Source organism: Rattus norvegicus, chromosome 20 (genome assembly GCF_021556685.1).
Source record: "Rattus norvegicus strain SHRSP/BbbUtx chromosome 20, alternate assembly SHRSP_T2T, whole genome shotgun sequence".
NCBI classification, from domain to species: Eukaryota; Metazoa; Chordata; class Mammalia; order Rodentia; family Muridae; genus Rattus; species Rattus norvegicus.
The window spans coordinates 14,379,820-14,402,472 of record NC_141553.1 but is presented as its reverse complement, the minus strand read 5'-3'; the positions used below and the strand labels follow the sequence as shown (position 1 = coordinate 14,402,472).

The following is a 22,653-nucleotide window of genomic DNA, read 5'->3' as shown; positions in this document are numbered from 1 at the left end:
CTCCTTTGATGCTCCTGCTTAGCTGGCGACAGCAATAATTAGTATCTGTCTGGCAGCCACTAGCTCGACCACTCCATAAAGTGTTGTCCTTGTCTATGAATAAATAAACTCTATTTATGAGGAAATAGATTTTCCTCATAAAATAGGGAGTTGGTAACGCTGGAAGCTATTCAAATAGAGGTCAGGGACATGCTTAGGACGCTTTTGCAAGAAGGGATTAAGGTTAAAGAATGATTTATTATCCCCCATACATACACTTTTCAAACAACCATAGGATAAGGTTGGGGATAAGAATGGGATATAGTCCTGGGCCACGGGTTACCCTTGACAAGCCGTTCTCTCTCTCACATGTATCTTCTCTGCAGCTGAAGAATTAGGTCCTAAGAGTATTTCCTTCCTGCCCTTCCAGAATCATCCTATAACTGATACCTGTGAGCTTGGCTGGCCAAAAACTTGAAAAATATTGATTGTGGTCATTATCCTGATCACTATTACAGGAGCAGGCAGGCAGGACTCAACCCTGAGGTCAAAAAAACAAGCCACAGACTCTAACACAGGCCACCAGCTAAGGGGAGGACAAGGGTCAGACTGGAAAGGTAATAGAAATCTCGGAAATAGGGTCCACTCTAGGGGATCTTAGTCTCTTGGACATGGGCTGCACTCCTGTAAAAGTCATACACTACAGAAATCCTTCCACCAGTGAAAAAGGCAAGACCCAGGGTGTGAGGGCACCAGCGCGGTGTGAATGGAACTGGGTGGGTCAGGAAGCCCCCCACCTACCAGCTGCAGCTGCCTCGCTTGTCTTTAGTAAGTGAAGTCTTCTGGTGTCTGCCAGCCAGATCACTCCGCCTATTACCAGGCGACTTGGTTGCTAGGAGACTACCAGCGTCTGCAGCTCCCTGGTCAATACCCTAGGGAGCCAAGGCGCAGGCGCAAAACCGCTAGGGCTAAGCCCCGCGGAGAAGGAAAAAACAACATTATTTTACAATGTTACCATGTAGAACAAAGAGAAGTCTCCTCTGTGCTACAAATTATACATTTTGAGGCTAAGAATATCAAAGAAATTCGGTTGCTCCTCCCCTCCCGCCCCCACCAGTAACATAGACCTGACACAAGGACTGCCTGGTCAGGGCCCAATACTGACTGGAGTGGTTTTCTAGGCCCCCCAACACCACCCGTTTAGCATCTTCTTTGGTTCCCCAGTAGACTGTCTCCTAACCTGAGTCCGGGTGGTGGTGCATGCCTTTATTACCAGCTACGTGGGAGTCAAACACAATATAGGAACACACACACACACACACACACACACACACACACACACACACACGGCGCGCGCGCACGCACACCCTAAGACCTTACACAAACTTAAACACACAGAATGTATCAAGACCCTGTCTGACATCTCCCACAGACACAACTCAGTAAGACCCAGCCTAACCCCCTTAACATAGCAAGACCCTGCCTGCGTCTGTTCCATTTGTTGCCATTCGGTGCCAGGCATAGGGCCAAGAAGCTTTTGGTAAATGCAAAATGAATGGTTTATGGGCACGAATTAAGAGTTACAATGTAAAAGCATTTTTCTACAATTCCCACATTACCAGATGTATTAGCTACTCTTTCCCGGACGATGTGACAGAACGCCTGGGAGAAGCAACTTACATGAGGAAAGCTTTTAGTTTGGCTTAGAATTTCAGGAGGTCTGGCCCACGGGTGCTTGGCAGACTATGATAATGGGAAAATATAAAACAGAGGTGGAGGGGCGGGGAGCGGGATAACATATTTCTAAGGACTTCCCCTCAGTGACCTGACTCCTTCCACAGTCTAAAGCTTCCACCGGCCCGGGGAGCAAGTATTCAAAACAGGAGCCCTGTGATTTCACTCGTCCTTAATCCGGTCAAAGGTCACTATGAGAGAGGTCACCCATTGGGCACATTAGACAGTTTTCTTGTTCGTATGACAAAAAAAAAATGACAAAAGGAGAATTGAGAGAAGAAGGATTTATTTCAGCTCCTATATTAAGGGTACTACCCATCATGGAGTCACGGCGGAAGTGACTCTGAGTTCTGCCTCTTCACCTCGTAACTAAATGTACCTGGTTAGGGCGAACACTGGTGCCCAGCTGATGCTCAACTTATATTCAGGGTAATTCTCAGTCAATGCTCTCCGGAGACATCCTTACAGACACACGCAGAGGTGTTCACCTGAGGGTAGTTCTAAATCCTGTCAACAATGACACTCCAACACGCCATACTTAATAATAGTTTCCCACTGTTCTGCTGTACAGAACACCTCTGGATACAGTGCTGAGTGTTTAAGATTCCTAGTCAGGGATCTGAAGGCTACTTCTGAGGAAGACTGTTCATTGGGGTCTAGACAGGTGATTGTGAAGGGCTGAAAAGACAGGGTAGCCTTAAGATTCAGATGAAATTCTCTTTGTCCCTGCATGGGGATTTATTTATTTTTTATTTATTTATTTATTTATTTTTGAGCTGGTCTGCCTTCCTAATCCTTTAGTTGCTGCTATAACAGAAACACCCAGAGTCCGGTAGTTAACACCCCCACCTCATGCCCTTATGTACATGAAGACACTAGGCACATGGTACATGCCCATAATTCTGTGGTGTGAGGGAGGGAGACAACAGTTCACCACCACTCTCATGGAAAACTTGGGAGCCACCTAGACTCCATGAGGGCTTGCCACAAGCAGTTTTTGAAAAGACTACAGGTAAGCTCTGTCAGCACGGTGATCACCACCTGGGTCTAACCCACCCTCGAAAACCAACACGGTCCTACTTCTCATTTTGTTCTAGGAGAAAACCTGGTCTATCAGTCCTGCCCCATCTCCACTCCTTAGCCACAGGCCCATTAAAGCCTTGCCTGCCGACACTGCACACACACAGGTCTCCTCTCTATTACTTCTGTGCTAAAAGAATCCAGCATTCTCCTCTTCACAAGAAACCCTTAAATTATCAGGGCCATTTAAAAGCTGAGTAACAAAAAAAAAAAAAAAAAAGAAAAAGAAAGAAAGAAACAAAGCCTAATTAAGGGGCTGGGGATTTAGCTCAGTGGTAGAGCACTTGCCTAGCAAGCACAAGGCCCTGGGTTCGGTCCCCAGCTCCGAAAAAAAGAAAAAAAAATGAAATAAAAGCTGAGTAACCTGAGGTTTGGAGGTATGGTACCCTTGACACCTGAGGCATTAGAAGTGAAACCACTTGCCAGTGGTGGCTCAAGCCTTTAATCACAGCACTCGGGAGATAGAGGCAGGCAGATCTCTGAATCTCTGAGTTCAAGGCCAGCCTGGTCTACAGAGGGAGTTCCAGGACAGCCAGGGTTATTACACAGAAGGACCCTGTTTCCATACACACACACACACACACACACACACACACACACACACACACACACACACACACGTGTGGCTAGAGAGATAGCTTAGTGGGTAAGAGCTCTTCTGCAGATCCTGAGTTAAATTCCCAGCACCCACATGGCAGCTTACAACCGTCTGTGTGCAGATGTACATACAGAGAAAAGTACCCATATATATAAAACACATAAATCAAAGGCACCCAGCAAAGCCACAGGGATTAAAATAGGTTAAAATAGATCTAGCAGGGATCCAGTACAACACTTAAAAATCTACCTGCTGATGTTCTTCAGAGGACTCAGTCCTAAAGGGTCTCTCTAGCCCACACTGCCCTAGTTTCATTTTAAGAAGGTGTGAGTGAATACCCAGGGAGTCAAAAAATGTGGGTTCAATTCTATTTCTAACTCACTAGGCAAATCTTTTTGAATGAGGTTTTTAGTTTACTGTCAGAGGGGGGCGGGGGGAGAGGAGAGAACACCAGAGTTGGGAAACCTTAGTTTTTCAATTTTGGTAAGAGTTCTGGTAAATGTTCTAAGGCGTAGGATATCCACAGCCTACCCTCCGCACCTCGCTTTTCAACAGAAGCTAGCTCGAAGGGTCCCAGTAATTCCCAGTAACTTGAGCTGCTTTTTAAACGCCCGTTAACCGAGGAAATTAATGTTTCAGCCTGCACTCCAGAAGCCAGGCACATGATTTCCAAATAGCATTAAACTCAAACGGGTGCAGTAAGGCAGATGGTAGGCGTGAGGTGTGTCCTTAGCTTGCAGCGGGGCCGTCTTCGATGCCACACCAAAACTCCTTTTTCTGGGGATTGTCACGACCCGGCCCATCAAGGTAGCCAGAGTGAACCTTGAGCCAACCCTTTACCCAGACTCCACGCACGGGCCCCGCCTGCTCATCAACGCCTTGGTTGTCATGGTGAGCCCGGGGCGCTGCAGTGGAGTCCGGAAGTCTCTGAGCAAGCAGTGCAGAGCTCGAGGTCCCAGGAGGCTCTCGTTGCTATGGTGATGACTCCGCGCGGGGCCCTGTGCCAGCCACATCCAAGGACTGGAGGAGGGTCCAGACCCCGCCCCCGACGTCAGGATTCGGGAGCTGCGAGCCAGTCCCGCGAGGCCACTGTTGCTGTGGTGATTTGCAGCGGCCTGCGCGCCAGAACCTGGTCTTTGCAGCTTTGGTGAGTCCACTCACCCTCCCGGCTGCGGAAGCTTCCCGGAGGTTATGGTCCTGAGGCTGTCGAGTGTCCAGCCCTCCTCCTACCCCCAAACCTGAGTGTGGCCTGCAGGCCTGCTCTTCCTCACTGAGCATCCATCCTGGGCCAGGCCTCTGGTGGGAGCTGGGTCAGAAGAGGACAGCAAATTTGGGAATGGTGGTGGGGTGGAGTAGATTCTAGGTGATAGAGGACTATCAGGGAAAGTGGCTGGGACCTCAAGTCACTCCGAGACTCCATCTTAAAACAGACTAAGGGCAGGGGACCCCTCCCTGCTCTGCTTCTATTACCTGGGCTGTGATTCACAGCCAGGATTGGGGTTTTTTGGTTGGTTGGTTCGGTTTGGTTTTTGGTTTGTTTGTTTGTTTGTTTTGCATGCCTCCCATATGCCAAGGAAGTGAGTCCAGAGAAGGAACCCCTCTTACTAGGCATGGGGTCAAGGGGACCTCACCTCCTGACTCTAGGCAAGATGGGGTGTGTGGGCTGCCCCTCCTCCACTGTGCTGCCTGCAGAATGAATGGCCTCCACTTAATGTCGCTGATAGGAACGGGGACCGCAGATGTGTTTGAACTCACAGGCGCATTTTGACAACCTGTATGGCTTTCCGAGCCTTGTTAAAGGACAAGTATAACAATCCTCGTCCTAATGGAACCCTGTGAATCTGGAACCGGGCAGCACTTCGTCCTGTGAAATAAATGGAGTGTCATCACGTTTTGGTTGGTTCGGTTTGGGTCTCTCTGCTGCGTGAAGGGCTCTCAGTGTGTCACTCAAGGGCTCCGGAACTCATTCTCCTCCTCCCTCTGTTTCCCAAGTGCTGAGGGTATGGACCTGCGTGTCACTACCACACGTGGCTAGGAAGTTGATTTTATCGAAGAATAAAAATGGTAAAAAGCAGTTATTTGGAAGTTGCTTAATTTACAGGATAATTCATGCCGGCTCAGGTTGACTGGTCCCCCTGACTTCTGTGGATCTCTTGTTTTGTTGGGAAACTAGCCCATTCAGAATTCTGTTTGATCACGTGGCACCAAGCATACCCTATTCTAGTTTGATCTGCTGGGCCATAATGCAGAAACTACTTCTGGTATGTAATGGTCTTTTTTCCCCTGATTGAGTCTACAGAACACTGGAAGAATGAGGTCCTCTTGGACCCCTCTGGGGCCCCCTGTGAGCCAGGATCGAATCATCACCAGCTTCCCTAAGGTACAGTCATTAGAACACCTTTGTTGTCATTGTTCTTATTGCTCCATTTTGATTTGTTTGGGTCTGGAGAGCTTTGGTAAAAGGTCTCTACTATCCCGGAAGAACCTGGAATCCACTATGTCTTCAAGGTACAATCCTCCTGCCCCAGTCTCTGAAATGCTGGGATGGCAGAAATGTACCACTGTTCCCAGCTCTTTTGGTCCTCATTGCTAATCTGACACCTCAGACAGAGTCAAGCCACTGAGGTACAGAGGTCGATCTGATTTCTAAGAAGCTAAAAGACTGGGTGTTGAGTTCCTCTAAAGCAGGCCAGTGGCAGAAAACTTGATGCTGTCATAGCTGCGACCTATGGTGGTCGCCCAAGCTCTAGGAGTCAAAGATGTGTGAAAGTAATACCTCAGGGCACAGCTCCTGGTGTGAGGTCCCCAGGTACATCCCTTGTTGTTATTGTTAGCTCTCTCCACAGGGTAGGAATGTAACTTAGCAGGAAAACATTTGCCTAGTAGGTTAGTAGGTGCAAAACTGTGAGTTTTATCCCTAGCACTGTGGGGGTCGAGGGGAGATATGAGAGAGAGTATAAAAGAGATTGTACTGGTGTAGTGACACACTGGTATTCCCAGCACTTGGGAGGCAGAGACAGAAGGGTTGTGAGTTCGAGGTCAGCCTGGACGATGTAACAAAATTTATCTTTAAAAAAAAAAAAGTTCTATTTTCTGATTCCCAAAGCCAGGGCTTTCTCCACTGTTAGTCTGCCTTCTCTTTTTGCTAAAAACTCCAATCTTTTTTACAGACTAAATCTAACTGCAATGGAGAATGCCAAATAACGTTTATTGGGGGAGGGGCAGAGGAACAGTATTTACCCATATTACAGACACTCTTGCCTATTAGGTAGCCACTTCTAGAAATCCGAGCTGTATATGTCCTGGCGTGAGTGGAGAGTGTGTGAAAGATCAGGCAGTGTGGCCGTTAGGATGAGCAGAAAGTCAGATTCAGCATCAGTATTTGGAGAGACTGGTACTGATGCTGCTCAATACAGAGAGGAGGGACTAGGCACCTCTTCCCAGCCAAACCGGTTGTTACATAAAATGCGAAGAATGGAGCAGTTCGTGGTCAAGTGTGTGTATCGCAGTCCCGTGCATGTAAGAAAGGAGGTAGGTTACAGCATATCCTTATGCTGGAGCCCTTGGTTAAATTCCTGGCATCACCCAAAACAAAGGGGCAGTAGGGTAAAGAAATGTCTGTCTGGGGTTGGGGATTTAGCTCAGTGGTAGAGCGCTTGCCTAGGAAGCGGAAGGCCCTGGGTTCGGTCCCCAGCTCCGGGAAAAAAAAAAAAAAAAAAAAAAAGAAATGTCTGTCTGTTAGTCCATGAAGAAAATATTTCTGAAAGGTGACATTGAGATCCTGTTGTCCATTGATAGTCACTAGCAAATGAAAAATTCAGTTTCTCCAGGAGAGTCTCGCTGGGTAAACAAATGGCTCTGAAGATCATCAACTCTCATGCCTGTCAGTAGAGAGCCAAGAGAAAACTAAGTGGCACCTTTGTAGGTCTTATTCTCATAACATCAAGTCTGGGCCTCCTCTTCCTCTTCTTCCTCCTCTTCCTCCTCCTCTTCCCCCCCCTCTTCCTTCTCTTCCTCCTCTTCCCCCTCCCCCTCTTCCTCTTCCTCCTCCTCTTCCTCCCCTTCCTCCTCCCCTTTCTCCTCTTCTTCCTCCTCTTCCTCCTCCCCCTCTGTCTCTTCCTCCTCCTCTTCCTCCTCCTCTTCTTCCTCCTCTTCCCCCTCCCCCTCTTCCTCCTGTTCCTCCCCCTCCCCCTCCTCCTCTTCCCCCTCCCCCTCTTCCTCTTCCTCCTCCTCTTCCCCCTCCCCCTCTTCCTCTTCTTCCTCCTCCTCCTCCTCTTCCTCCCCTTCCTCCTTCCCTTCTTCCTCCTCTGTCTATTCTTCCTCTTCCTCTCTTTTTTCTTCCTCCTCCTTCTCTTCCTCATCTTCTTCCTCCTGTTCCTCCTCCTCCTCTTCCTCTTCATTCTCTTCCTCCCCTTCCTCCTCCCCTTCTTTCTCTTTCTCCTCCTCTTCCTCCTCCTCCTCTTTCTTCTTTTTCTCCTTTTTCTCCTAACATACAAGTCTTTTGAGTATACACACACACACGCACACACACGCACACACACACACACACACACACACACACCTATATTTGCTAAAGACTTCTCGTTGGGGTTTCTTTAGGATTTCTGTGTATATGAACATGTATGTATCTGATTCTACATGCGTTTCTTTTTTATCAGATTTTTTAAATTTACATTTCAAATGTTATCCCCTTCCCAGTTTCCCATCCATAAGCCCCATCCCCCTCCCCCTTCTTCTATGAGGGTGTTTCCCCTCCCCAGCCACTCCCCTTCCTGCCTCCCTGCCCTGACATTCCCCTACACTGGGGGTCCAGCCTTGGCAAGACCAAGGGCTACTCCTCCCACTGATGCCAGACAAGGCCATCCTCTGCTACATATGCAACTGGAGCCATGGATCAGTCCATGAGTACTCTTTGGGTAGTGGTTTGGTCCCTAGGAGGTCTGGTTGGTTGGTATTGTTGTTCTTCCTATGGGATTTCAACCCTTTCAGCTCCTTCAGTCCTTCCTCTAACTCCTCCAATGGGGACCCCGTTCTCATTTCAATAGTTTGCTGCTAGCATTTGCCTCTGTTTGTTATGCTCTGGCTGAGCCTCTCAGGAGACAGCTATATCAGGCTCCTGTCAGCATGCACTTCTATGCATTAGCAATAGTGTCTGGGTTTGGTGGCTGCATGTATATGGGCTGGATCCCCAGGTGAGGCTGGCTCCAAATGGCCTTTCCTTCAGTCTCTGCTCCAAACTGTCTCCATCTCCCCTCCTATGAATATCTATATGTGTTTCTTGTGCTTTTCCTTTGGCTCTTTTTTGTATTTGGTTGGTTTATCATACTCTGATTAGTTTGGGTTTTATTTTGGTGGTTTGTTTGGTTTGGTTTGGAAACAGGGTTTCTCTGTGTAGCCCCGGCTTGCCTGGAACTCATTCTGTAGACCAGGCTAACCTTGAACTCAGAGATCTGCTGCCTCTCTCCCTCTGCCTCCAGAGTGCTGGGATTAAAGTGTGCGATGCCACTGCCCAGCTGACTTGTTTGTTTGTTTGTTTTATTTTATTATTCCTTAGATGCCTTCTTGATCCATACAGAAACGGTATGGATCTGGATGGGAGAGAACTGGGAGGAATTGGGGGAAGGAAAACCATAATCAGAATATACCGTGTTAAAAACAAAACAAGGGGTTGGGGATTTAGCTCAGTGGTAGAGCGCTTGCCTAGGAAGTGCAAGGCCCTGGGTTCGGTCCCCAGCTCCGAAAAAAAAAAAAAAAAAGAACCAAAAAAAAAACAAAACAAAACAAAACAAAACAAACAACTTTTAATTAATTTAAAAAAAAAAAAAGAAAGACCCTCTTGTCCATTGTTGCCTCCATGTGGCTCGGACAGGTCTGAAGCAGACTTTTTGTGTCTTTTGGATTCTGTGCTAAGGCTGGTAGGAGAAGGTGGGGGCTGTTGGCTGTGGACGCCCCCATCTTAGGCCTTTGCTTCTTTCCCCTTTCTTTCTCTCTCCCTCCAACTTCCTCCACTCACCGACAGAAAAAGCCTTTGTGCCTCAGATATCGAAGAGTTCCCCGGGTTTTTTTACAGTGAGCTCGGACCATTGCTCTTCCAGTGGAGCGTGACCATGGTAACCAGGGATGATCAGGGTGGCGTCTCAATGAGCCGAAGAGAGGAAGTATAATCAGGAAAAAAAAAAAAAAAAAACAACCGGGCCTGGTCTCCTGGGACAAAAGACACTATTCACAGAGTAAGACATCGAGGCTCAGAGAGACAGGAAAAGCTGTTTGACCTCAACACACTTGGCCTTGGTAAAGCTGAGATTTGACTCAGCCCTAAGGAGACTGCCCAGGGGACTTGGTCCTATATTCATAGGAGACGGGTTCCCTCACAGCTCTGTACCTTCAGCAGTCAGGGCCACAGGCTACAGGTGGCCATATCTGTCCCGCATCCCAGGGCCACTTCAAGCCTGAGGACTTACTAACCAGGTCAGGCTGGGTATATATGATGCTCCCAGAGGCTTCTCTTTCTTACTCTGTGCACCTTGTCTGAGAAATCGGCTCATACTTCCTACCCCACAGCCCGTGGCATTACCAGGAACAAGAAGGGCTAAAGAGACTGCAGGCCTCAAGTTTCAGGAGAGAAGGAGGGTTGGAAAGTAGGACTCACCACCCTGATGCCCAGTTTGTGTTACCAGGATGCGGCATCACAGGACGGTGTGCTTGCTTGTCTCCATGTCTGTCTGTCTGTCTGTCTGTCTGTCTGTCTGTCTGTCTGTCTGTCTTCCTGTAGTGGTACACGCCGGATGCCTGCCTGCAGCTCAAGGAGCACTTCCACAGCCAGGTCAGCACAGCCTGCCAGCACAGGAACACGGGCACTGCTGGGTAAGCCCATGATACAAGGGTGTGGAAGTCACAGGAAGAGTAGAAGAACAAAGACACCTTGTCTTAGGTTTTACTGCTGTGAGCAGACACCGTGACCAAGGCAACTCTCATAAGGACAACAGTTTGTTGGGGCTGGCTTACAGGTTCAGAGGTTCAGTCCATTATCATCAAGGTGGGAACATGGCAGCATCCAGGCAGGCATGGTGCAGGAGGAGCTGAGAGTTCTACATCTTCATCTGAAGGCCGCTAGAAGACTGGCCTGGGCAGCTAGGATGAGGGTCTTATAGCCCATGCCCACGGTGCCACACCTACTCTAACAAGGCCACGCCCACTCCAACAAGGCCACGCCCACTCCAACAGGGCCACACCATCTAATAGTGCCACTCCCTGGGCCTAGCACACACAAACCATCACACACATGTAAATGAAAACATAAGCAAACTGAAGTCACAGACTGAACAGTGCAGTCTGTTATTAGGCTATCAATCTAACTCTGCTATATTTATACATTATAGAATTATTTTATATAATATATATAATTTGTATATATTTTATATATTAGTTTACATATAATATATCATATTTGTTTATATGTAGTATATTATATGTAATATTATATATTAATTTATATACTATATATTAGTTTATATATAATATATAATACATATTAGTTTATATATAGTATATCATATATAATATGTAATGTTATATATTTGTTTTCATATGTTTATATATTTGTTTATATATAATATATTGATATATATTTATATGTTTATAAATATATAAATATAATTTTTAGAACCTGTAATTTCCCTGTGTCTCAGAATAGCATACAGATGACTTCTCAGCCTGAGTGAAGTTTCCCCACATTCCTCTGTATAAAGGCCCATTTCCTCTGTATAAAGCAGCCATCTTCTTCATCATCCCTTCACATTTCTATTTGTCAGATCCTCCAGCAGACCTCTCTGCTTACCATCCCTGCCCCTGGCCTGGCCTGGGGACACCCTACATACTACCCCTCAGTCCATGCTACAGACCTCCATAATCTTACGCCACAGAACTGTCAGGTTTTTTGAGAGGCCTGGCTGTGTCTGCCCCGTTCCTTCCTCAGCAGCCACTATGCACTGACAGGCCATTTCGCAGTAGTCTGTCCTCTCTCTAACAGATAGGCACCAAGGCCCGCCATTTCCCCTTCCCTCCTGAGCAGATTGTAGCCAGCTGCTGGGGTTGGCTGAGCTCACAAAATCATGTAGCTGAAGTCAGATCACAGAAGAGCCCATCCCAGAGGTCTCCAGGGCTGCACAAAGGGAGGCAAGAGAGAGCTTAGGTCAGAGCTGCTGTCAGTGACTCGAGGGGGAAAAGGTAAGGGCGTTGCTATGTCATATCCACCTCAATGCAGATTATCTACCAGACCCTACACAGTGCACGGGAGGTAGGGCAATTGAGACATGGACAGTACCCACTTTGTAGTCCTAGTGGTAGCTGTACGTCTTCCCTCAGACATGGAATCAAGGCCGGCCTGTCCCAAAATGAGAGGGCTGCCTGGGAGCAGGGAAGACCCAGACCCAGCCCTCCCACTGTCTGCAGACAGAGGGGCCGCTAGATGTTTCCCAACATGGTCAGTTTAAGCATTGAAGTCTTTGGGAAGAGTTGAGGAGATGCTTTTATTAAAAATTGTATTAATCTGTGAGTGGTGGAGTTTGCCATAGCATGCCATAGCATGCGAGCAAATGTCAGAAGGCAACTTGTGAGAATCAGGTCTCACTTCCCACCATTCGGGTCCCAGGGATAGAACTCAGGCTTGGTGGCTAGAACCTTTATCCACAGAGCCATCTCACCAGCCCAGAAACTCTTTAAAAGCCTTAGCAACAGTCTCAGAGATACACTCAAGGTGCAGGATATACCCACACAGAGGGAAGGTAATAGTCGCTCTTGGTGAGCAGGGTCTCCAAGGAGCCCAAGAATGGCAGAGGCAGTCTGCCGCTCGAACCACGAGCCCAGATATGCAGACTCGGGGTTCCGTTTACAGAGTACCCCTTGGCCTACGTCATCCCTACATGCCTGTATACCTGCTTTGTGTGAGCTGACCCCACACAGGTGCACGTCCCAGAGGGTGTACCGAAGTTTGGAGACAGGATACATACATACCAGTTTGGATTCATCTGATGTTGATTTTCACAGTACTTCCCATGTCCTCCTCCCTGCCCCTCAGTTTGTGGCTCAGCCTCCCCTCGGGCCCATTGCTAATTTTCAGGATAATGACTTTGGCCAAAGGGGCTCAAGGGTATAGATAGCTATAAGGGCAGCAGGATTCCCAGAATGAGCGTACGTTCTCCCACACCCCAGCACTGGAGAATGGCTTTTGGGGTAGGCCTCCCTGCATCTAGGTTTGAAGGGCGATTCAGATAGTTTAGGGAAAGAAAGCTTAGATAGGCTGAAGACACTCTTGATACCATTCTCCAGGCTGATACGGACGTATTTCCTCCAGGCTCAGACTCTCCAAGGTGGTGGTAGTTGGTGATCTCTACGTGGGAAAGACTAGCCTCATTCACAGGTGAGCCCTGCCCCTCCTCGTGCTGTCAGGCCAGCCCCACCTTCCAGCACCAAGTTATAGTACCATTCCCTGGGATCCCAAGACAACACGGAACTCACACACACCTGAGCCTGGAAAACAGTTTGAAGGGTGTGGAAAAGGTCAAGGAGTCAGAGCTAGAGAAATGTCTCTGAGGTACTGCTGGAACACATCACCAGTCACACAGTGTGCCCAGCACCCACACCGTGACTCATAACTACTCATAATTCCGGCTGCAAGAGGTCTGACTCCTTTGGTCACCACAGGCACCTATACTAGACAGACAGACAGACAGACAGACAGACAGACACACACACACACACACAAAAGAAAGGAAGGAAGGAAGGAAGGAAGGAAGGAAGGAAGGAAGGAAGGAAGGAAGGAAGAAGAAAGGTTTTAAAAGAGGGAGATTAGGGGAGAGATGGCTCAGAGGTTAAGAGCACCGACTGCTCTTCCAGAGGTCCTGAGTTCAATCCCCAGCAACCACATGGTGGCTCACAACCATCTGTAATGGGATCCGATGCCCTCTTCTGGTATATATAATAAATAAATAACTCTTTAAAAAGGGGGGGGGAATTAGGAGCTCAGGAGAGTGACCCAGTCGTTAAAAGTGCTTGCTGTGTAAATACTCAAAACTTGGATTTAATCCCCAGGACCTCTGGGAGAAGCCAGATATGACAGCGCATGCCTATAACCCCAGCACCGGGGAAACAGATGGGAGGGCTCTCAGGGCTTGCCATGCAGCCAGTCTAGTCAAGTCAGTGAGAGATCTGGTGGAGAGCAATTACACACACACACACAGGCACACACATCCCAGTACTGTGATTGACAGATGGTGGAGCATCCTAGATACTTAGCATTCATCACACCATGCCCATGGGGCTGGGCCTCCAGCATGGTCCTCCCTGGGGAGGGACCCTCAATTCCTCTCCCAGTTTGCATCACAGCCTTTGCATTCTGGGAGGATGCAGCTTCCCCTCCCCCACGTCCTTGTCACTGGCCGTCCCGTTGCTATGGTTTGGATAAGAATTCCTCAAATGTCAGAGGCTTGCAGTCTCCAGCCTGTGGCAGGATATTTAAGAGGTAGAGCCTTGCAGGCGGGTCGTTAGGTCTTTGGGGTGTACACACAAAGGGGACAGCATGTTGCCCTCGTTCCCTTCTTTGGCTTCTTGTCCATGAGAGATGTTCTCTTGGTACATCACGATGATAGCATATCACTGATCGAAAGAATATCCCTGGCATCTAAAACTATGGGCCCAGATGACCTTCTCCTCACCGGTCGCCATCGTCTCCAGAGCGTGTCATAGAAAGGTGATCACTACACACCTGTACACCCACGGCCTCTGCGCGCCATCGCTTCCCTTGTTTTTGTTTTGAGACAGGCTAGCGTTTGTTAGCCTGGCCTGGAACTCCCTATGTAGAGCAGGCTGACCTCAGACTACAGATATCCACCTGCCTCCGCCTCCCCAGTGCTGGTATCAAAGACGTGCACCACCACACCCAGCTGACATCACATATCAATTCCCTGCTGGGGGAATAATTTTTCCTGGGGACGGTCACCGTTGTCAGCATCTCTACCCACCTCTCTGCCGATTTCCTCCCCTCCCACAGGTTATGCAAGAATGTTTTCGACCGGGATTACAAGGCCACGATTGGTGTAGACTTTGAAATCGAGCGCTTTGAGATCGCAGGGATTCCCTACAGCCTCCAGATGTAAGTCTTGGTTAAGGCGGTTTTGAGCTCTCCCCTAGGGAAAGCTCTGGGCTGGATTGTGCCGCACGATTGCTCAGCAAGGCTATGTCTGGTCAGGGCCGGTCCTGGATGGTTGTAAGAAGCCAGGCTTCGTGGTCTATGGGTCCCTAGATTCTCTGTGTCCTCACAGTTGCCTGGTGTTGGTCATGAGATCTGGGGACGGTTTTCTCAGCACGGCCTGCACACTTATTATCCTCCACCCCAATAGCATCTTCCTGAGGTTCAGCCTTCCTCCCCAGCTGGACCACCTGTGATCCCACAAGCAGCAGACTGGCCTCTGACAGTTTTTGTTTGTCTGGTTAGTTGTTTTTTTTCCTGAGCTCTGAGCCTCTATTCTCAGCTATGAAATAGGGCAAAGTCAGTCCTTTTGTACAGCGCTGGGTGAGTAGGCCTCTGCTGGAGGCCACCGTCTCCTCCAGCTCTCAGGCCTGATGCTCTCCATCCCCCTATAACCTCCCTCTGTATACATGTGTCCATCTGTCCATCTGGTACTTCACCCTCAGTCCGTCTTCTCTACTAACCCCATGCCTTTGCCTCTCACTGGCACGCTTCTTTCTGCCCCAACTCCCACCTTGTGTCAGTGCGGGGGTGGGGGGGGATGGGGCGACTTCCCAGGGTTCCCCTTCCACCTCAGTGAAAGTGCTCTACAAGTTGCAACTCATTCTCTCCGTTCCCAGAGGATCTTGCTGTCCTAACAGGCTACCAGACCCAGTATCTAATTAGAGGGCCCAGTATAAAATGGCCACTGCCTTGCCCACAGGATCTTATGTTGAGGTCACTGCCAGTCAACCTGTGTGCCCACTCCCAACTCCCCATCTAGTGATTTCTTCAGACATGGGGGAAAACGAATGAATGAATGAATGAATGAATGAATGAATGAATGACTAAAGCCAGAAGCTTCGATTGTGCTGTATTTCTCAGAAACAAATTCAGGTCACTGACGTCATATTTGTGGGTTATCTTTCTAGTTTACTGAGAAAAAAAACTGTTGACTCTAAAAGGAGACCCATTGCAGACTGGATTTCAGGGTCCTCCCTACATATCGGCGACCTGTTATAAGCCCACCCAAACAGCTCGCAGTGTGTCACCTCCCCTCTTCCATCCCGTACCATGGCAGACATGACCAATCAACCTGTTATTCCGTTCCTTTTTCATGGATCCAGGGCTCAACCTCTATTCCCTTCTCAAGGAATTGTTTCAGAAAGCCAGAGCAAGTTGTTTCAGACGTCCAAGGGATGTTACCCGTGTGTCCCCGTTAACCCCGTTCCCCACCAGGGGAGCTACAGTGCTGAAGGTGAAACAGGGCCCCAGTCACACATATGCTGAGGGCCTGTCTTGGAACCCCAGCATTGTCCTGCTGTAGAACAACATGTGGTCCTTAGATGTCACAGTCAGAAGGGACCGAGCTAGGACGAAGCAACGTGCACTGGCTACGCCTTCTCCCCTACTGACACCGTGATCTGAGGGAAGGACCTAGCAGAGATCGGCAGGAGCTGGAGGCAGGGAGAACTGGACCAACCAGGCACTTCCTGTTTTCACCTGTGGCTGGCATGTTAGCGTAGGTCCTAAGATCTTCCTGTGGTCTCACTGTGCCATGGCCTTAGGACACAGTGACTGCTTAACCTGCCTCCCCCCTGTCTTCCTGTCTCCCTATTTCCCCTCAACAGCTGGGACACAGCCGGACAGGAAAAGTTCAAGTGCATTGCGTCTGCCTACTACCGCGGTGCCCAGGGTGAGCAGCCGAATGGCACCGGAACTCTCAACCCATGCCACCTGCGTGAATACTACTTTTCTGTCCTCCAGGAGCCACTTGGATGGCCCCGCAGCCAGCGCTTAGCAATGAAGAAGACACCCGGGACCCTAGAGCCCTGGCTGTCTATGACAGTCACACCCTTAGGGAGACTGCCTCAGTGGCCAGTTTACAGCTCAGATGAGAGCATTCTTGTTTAAGGGTCCCAGAAAAGACACGATATCACATTCCAGGTGACGACGAAGAGAGGCTCTTCCTGTCTCAGCCAGAGAGGCGTGACGGGTGGGGCCAGCAGGATTGGCATATAGGTGTCTCAGTGCCCACTGCCACCATAGCCAGCCAGGGGCAGCTGGGTGGCTGGGCAGGGCCCAAGGCAGCAGAGATGATAATGCGAAGTCCCCAGGAAGGAGACAGAAACAGAAGCTAGTAGGAGGTAGGAAACCATCAAAAGGATCTCAAGTCAGGCTCACAATATAGGCATGGTTCTGTCTTCTGGGTGTTGGGGTGAGAAGCCCTGAGGTTTCGTCTCAGCTTAAAGAAGGGGGAACAGGAAATGAGCTGTGGGCGGAGCCTCCAGCATGCCCAGCCCACTGTGGCCTCCTCTAGCCATCACCCCTCCTAACTTTGATCCTGAGGGGCTGCTGCTTCCCCGGAGCTAGCAGTGTGAGGTGCTTTGGTAAACAGCACTCATCCTATGTCTACCACAGAGGAAGCCCTCGTCCAGCCTGCTTGTATGCACAGCAGGGCAGCAGAGAGCAGACCTCTGCCTGGACCACCACCCTGCTGTGGCTTTCCCCTGGGGAATCCAAGCTGGCCACAGAGATACCTTACAGGCTCCTGCCCACTTAGCTCTACGAAAGCCATTCCCACTAACTGGTTGTTTCTAATCTCCATCCTTCAGTGAAAAGTCCACCCACGGTCAGGCTCTAGACTAACAGCCTTTCAAAAACCGTATCCCCCTCCTGACAGCCAGGGGTATCACGGGACGCAGGTTCTCCATAGTTACAGACCTCACCAAGCCCTCTGGGCCACAAGTAGCGTTCCGTCTTCTCTGTTACACCTGCCTCACCCCCTCCCCGTCCTCAGCTAGGCTGTTAGATACAGGTTTGGAGGGTTTGGAGGGGTCTGATGGAAAGGCAGGTCCAAGGGGTGACCCCCGGGGTGACTCCTCCCTAGTCTCCATAGTGGGCCCACCCCAGTAGTTCCTTGTGATCTCGGAAGATACCTAGGGGAGCCTCCCCACAGCACACCCGTTGCTGATCGGCTGTTGGCTTTCCCTGTGTGTCCAGTGATCATCACAGCCTTTGACCTCACCGACGTGCAGACTCTGGAGCATACCAAGCAAGTAACCCCAGATCCTGTAACCCCCTGTGTGTCAGAGACTCATGACACTACCTGGAAGGGCTCCAAACCCCAGTCTCTGGGCTGGACCTCAACTGCTGCTCAGGGGCTTAGGCTGACAGGCCACAGTTGGCTTTGATATCCTATTGCCACCATATTGGAAATCTTAATGTTGTACAGGGGCCCTCTTCATTCACTTTCACATTGGTCCCTAATAATTTCCTAGCTAGTCCTCCCTGACAGAAACTTTTCACTCGCTGTACTGGGCAGGGATGTGGGCAACGCGACCAATTTCAGAGGGCCATCATCTGCCAGAAATAATCCACCTAATGGGCCAAAGCCCCTCCTCCCTCTGTTGCCTGGGTGGGCCATTCATTCACTTCAGAGTCCTCCAGGCCCTACACAAGAAATGGGGAAAGGTTTTTCCATAACAACAAGGGTCACCCAGGTCTCACAATAGGAGTTTCCACCTCTCCCAAACTGGTCCCTCCTTATTTCCAGAAGCTCCTGGTCCCTCTGCTGCCCTCTGACTCCAGCACCATCATCCCACTTAGTCAGTGTAGGTCAGGGTCCCTTCCCTATACCTCTTGGCTAAATCGAATCTCTTGTTTCCACACTGTGCCTTCCAGGCAGTGGCTGCAGGATGTGCTGAGGGAGAATGAGGCAGGTTCTTGCTTCATCTTCCTCGTGGGAACCAAGAAGGATCTCCTGGTAAGCAGAGTGAAGCTGGAGACCCAACCCCGACTGGCTTTCCAGAAAATTCCTGTGATTGCAGCCTGCTTGAGGGGGCACTGAACAATACTGATGTGCTTGTGTTGGACTTCAAAGCCTATTAGTTACGGAACCAAAGAGGGTTCTCCCCTGAGAGGCGGGGTTCACTCATTTCTCTGGGGAGCACTACAGTGTCAGCTCTGGGCAAGCAGCATCCCTGTCCTAGGATATCCCACACACCCACTTGCTTGGGGTGACGTGAGAAGCAGGGGTGGAGAGAGGAGGCCACCCTAAGGACCCCCTGCAAGGAGGGCCAAGATACTGGGTCAGCCAGGGCCGTTTCTTCCAGTCAGGGGCAGCGTGCGAGCAGGCGGAAGCAGAAGCTGTGCATCTGGCCAATGAGATGCAGGCAGAGTACTGGTCTGTGTCGGCCAAGACGGGTGAGTACCCCACGGTGCATCTATTACCAAAAGACTGCGGGCGCAGAGGTCCAAAGAGCAAAGCTGGAAATCCAAGCTGTGGGGGTGGGGTGGGGTACGAAGTGAGAGGGAGGACGCGCAGTGCCTGGCACCCAGGAGATGACGAGGCTGTGGAAACTCAGAAATGGGGCCAGAAGTCCTCGTCTCCGGTGCACAGAAACAGCGTGTATCCGGCCACGGACTGGGCGTGAATTGAAACGAGGTGACACCACCAGGCCAACACAAATGGCTGGCCGTAGGAAGCCAGGCTGCCACCCAGAACTCTGTTGCCCGCTCGGCCATGGGTGGACTGGTAACTGTGACTACCAGGGGTTCTCTGAAAGCATCATGGCCGCCGGCCTTAGGATGGGCTGATCTGGTACTTGCCCATAATGCATCTGTATCTGAGGGCAACTTGAGTCATAGCTGTCTTGTGCGCCCCCAGGAGAGAACGTGAAGGCATTCTTCAGCCGAGTCGCCGCCCTAGCCTTTGAACAGTCTGTACTTCAGGACCTAGAGAAGAGGCCCAGCACCCAGTCCCAGGTCGGAGATGGAGATGGAGACCTAATACGTGCGTACAAGGAGGGCTGGGTGGGGTTGAGGAGCAGGATAGGGACCAGAAGGCCACACCCACCAAGCTTAATTCGCCACTTTTGCTGTCCTCTTGGGACCTTAGGGCTGTTATCCGTATCTCAAGCCTACAGCTTCTGTGACCCCCACCTACCAACTCAGGCACCTGTCCGGCCTCCCTCCTCTCCACACAGGCTCCTTTTGAACCAGGCTTAGGTTCCTGCTTTTCGGATGTGTCTTGCCTGAATGCCACCATCCCTCATGTCCCCTGGGTCTTTCCCACACCAAGTCATCTAGGCCTCAGAGGACAGGCCCAGGAACCCAAGTTGAGGGTTCCAGGTATCAGGATGGAATAGTCCTTACCTAGTGTTGGCTGTAGGATGCCTGACTGATGTCATCTGTCCCTGTCTTTGCAGGAATAGAGGTACCGAAGACGCAGGAGAACAAAAGGCCACCTGGCCTGGGTTGCTGTTAACTGAGGCCAGCATCAGAGCCATCACAGGGTGTGACATAGAGCCCAAGCTCTTCAGTGGACATGCCTTAAAGCTGGAGAAGCCCTGTGTCTCCAGAGCCCAGCCATTTCTCTTTAGCCGGTCAGCAGCCACTGGCTGCTGAAACCCCATACTGCCTGGCTGGTTGATGGGCACCAGGGTGAGCCTTCTCTTTAGGGTCTTCAGACTGTCACCGTGTTCTTAAGAGGCTCCAAGACTGCGAACTCGGGGCACCTCGGGCTAGCCCACGTCCCTTACCCAATTATACCAATAACTGTGGGGCCCTTTCGTGTGGATCCTCTGGGATCTCCATGTTCCAAGCACGGAGACTTGTCAGAGTGGGCAAGTAAAATTAACCTGCCATCCCAGGCAGAGTTCTCTCTCATCAAGAAGATATGGGGTGGGGTTGGGGATTTAGCTCAGTGGTAGAGCGCTTGCCTAGCGAGCGCAAGGCCCTGGGTTCGGTCCCCAGCTCTGGAAAAAAAAAAAAAAAAGAGTATGTGCTGCTTTCCATCTCTAGCACCCAAGTTGGGTGGCTGATAACTGTTTGGGGGTTGGGGATTTAGCTCAGTGGTAGAGCGCTTGCCTAGGAAGCGCAAGGCCCTGGGTTCGGTCCCCAGCTCCGGAAAAAAAAAAAAAAAGAACCAAAAAAAAAAAAAAAAAGAAGAAGAAGATATGGGGTTCTAGGCCTTTCAGCCTCAGACCTAGGGCTCCCTCCACCCACTGTTCAAACATAATATGGCCCCTCTGGCAGATTCCCGCCCCCACCTCTGAGATTCCCCGTGGTTCTGCCCTAAGTATTGACGGGTAAGAAGGCAGGCCTTTGGCTTACCACTGTGACTGTCCCAAGGGATGGCAACTGCATGGTGACCTCCGGATCCTCACTAGAGGGATCCCTGTGACCATCCTGAGAGATGACAGTGCATGGTGTCCCTCTGACAACTCCCACATCCCTGAGCCTGACACTGTCCTGTGTTGTCACCTATGCCCATCCCTGCTGGCCTCCCATGTGTCTGTCCCACTGGCCTGCTTGTCTCTCAGGACTTTGGCATCCATCGGGCCATGTACCTCTGGAGGACGTGGGACAGCCGGAATCTAGCATGCCTAACCCCATTCTGCATATCAGCAGGATGCATCCTGTGTGGGTCCAGGGTCTCCCCTGACCACCTTACCTACTCTGTATCCCTGTAGCTCTGGGTCTGGACTCTCCTGCCATAAGAGGGTGGGCACACCTGGCATTCCTAGCTGCTCCCCCTCCCCATAGGCAGGGTCTCATGGAACCCACACTGGCTTCCAACTCTATACGTAGCTGAGGCTTAACCTTGAATTTTATTTACCCTCCATCTCCCAAATGCTAAAGTTACCAAACTGTACCACCATACCTAGCAACACCCGCTTCTCAAGGATGGTAAGCAGCTGTAGGCCGCCATGTAGGTCCATGCCCTTTTCTAAGTGCCTGGCATAGCACATCTCCCCATGGCTGTCCATTAACTCAGCAATGGCCAAACATCGGAGAGCACTGACCTATCTTCCAGTTCAATATAACACTCATTAGCATTAGTGTGCCCTCTCCCTCCCCACTGCCCACCCCACTCTGAAACAGTGTGTCACTCTGTATATACTAGACTGGCCTTGAGCTTGCAACAGCCCCCTGCCTCTGTCTTCCAAGTGCTGGGGTTACAGACCCGAAACTCATAATTTGGCTCAAGGCCTTTTATTCTAAAAAGTATATAAGACATCTCTTTAAAGGATTTAATGTTTGGTATTAAACGAGGTGGTGGAGCAATAAAAAAAATGCAAGTACTTCTGCATTCTGAAGTTAGTTGTTACTCTTGGAAAGGAACACGGTTAACAGTTGATAAAAATTCCTTCTGTGCTGTCCTTCCCCGGCCTGCCCTGTGTGCAAGCCCCCATGCTGGCTGGTTTCTCCAGAGTACCCTTGTACTGTACACACCACCCGATGGGATGGGCCACCTGCCCAATCATCTGCCCTCATCGCTCCCTGAAGGCGCACGCCAGGCCTTCCCCCATACTTTAGCAAAACATAAGTTTCCTTAGCTTGAATAAGCTGTGGTTCACTCGTGTTCCTTATCTACTGGCTGACGGGTTCGTGTCTGCTGTTACTGTTTCCCCCATCCCACCCACCATGGTACTTTAGAATTTCCACAGAGGGTCTTAATGGGCTCTCCTCCGGACTGTGGTCCCTACCCCAGCCTGTTAGGATCAGGCTACATTGTTGCATTAGGGAGGATTAGGGTTTAGTGGGCATGGCATGATGGGTCATGGGGTGGAAGGAGATGGCAGTGGCCCTGGGATGGTGACAGGAAGGAGGTGATACTGTGTCCTCCTGTCATGAGCTCGAGAGCTAGAAGTGGGTCTGCTTTTCATACGCCAACATCCCTGTAGATCACCCTTTATTAAACTCTCCTCATGTTGCCCACCATGGTGTGGTAGCATGCGTCCCCGCTCACAATAACAGGCTCTCCAATTTTCAATATTTGGCCCCAGGAGGATAGGTTCCAGGCTCAGATGTTTCTCTGTCAACCAGCAGTACTGTCTTAGTATGTCTGTGTGATAAAGCTCAGACATACCACAGGCTGAGAAAGTAATAAGCAGTAGGTTGATCCATGATTCTGGTGGCTTCAAAGTCCAAGAGAAAGGGACTGACATCTGCTGAGACCTCCATGCCACTTCCTGACATGGTGTTCTGACCAGGGCACAGAGAAGTAAAGGGGGGACCAGATTTGTTTTTG

At 50.1% G+C, this 22,653-nt stretch overlaps 2 protein-coding genes across 9 annotated transcripts in view; one reads left to right on the top strand and one right to left on the bottom strand.

The window, feature by feature from the left end:
• The window catches only part of Rsph14 (radial spoke head 14 homolog), a 75,901-nt gene extending 75,037 nt beyond the window's left edge, over positions 1-864 (bottom strand). Inside the window, exon 1 of one of the 2 annotated variants that reach the window (NM_001401509.1) lies at positions 781-864. The gene's annotated coding sequence lies outside the window, so the exon portion shown is untranslated. The remainder of the gene's footprint in view (positions 1-780) is intronic. The other variant, XM_087597901.1, reaches the window with a different exon arrangement.
• Positions 865-4,272: 3,408 nt separating this feature from the next.
• Positions 4,273-21,703, top strand: Rab36 (RAB36, member RAS oncogene family). 7 transcript variants are annotated; one of them, NM_001109589.3, is made up of 11 exons: positions 4,273-4,538; positions 5,691-5,771; positions 10,164-10,255; positions 12,744-12,809; positions 14,439-14,540; positions 16,247-16,311; positions 17,619-17,670; positions 18,300-18,381; positions 18,731-18,821; positions 19,285-19,410; positions 19,826-21,703. In NM_001109589.3, exons 2-11 carry the CDS (start codon positions 5,703-5,705, stop codon positions 19,882-19,884), a joined length of 804 nt encoding a protein of 267 aa, NP_001103059.1. In that variant the 5' UTR covers positions 4,273-4,538; positions 5,691-5,702; the 3' UTR covers positions 19,885-21,703. The 7 variants fall into 7 exon arrangements, 4 of the variants coding, with proteins under 4 accessions (NP_001103059.1, NP_001402628.1, XP_087454493.1 ...); NM_001415699.1 differs by having other exon boundaries at positions 5,684-5,771; XR_015645053.1 differs by having other exon boundaries at positions 4,483-4,538; positions 17,575-17,674; positions 18,304-18,381.
• The last annotated feature ends 950 nt before the right edge of the window (positions 21,704-22,653 follow it).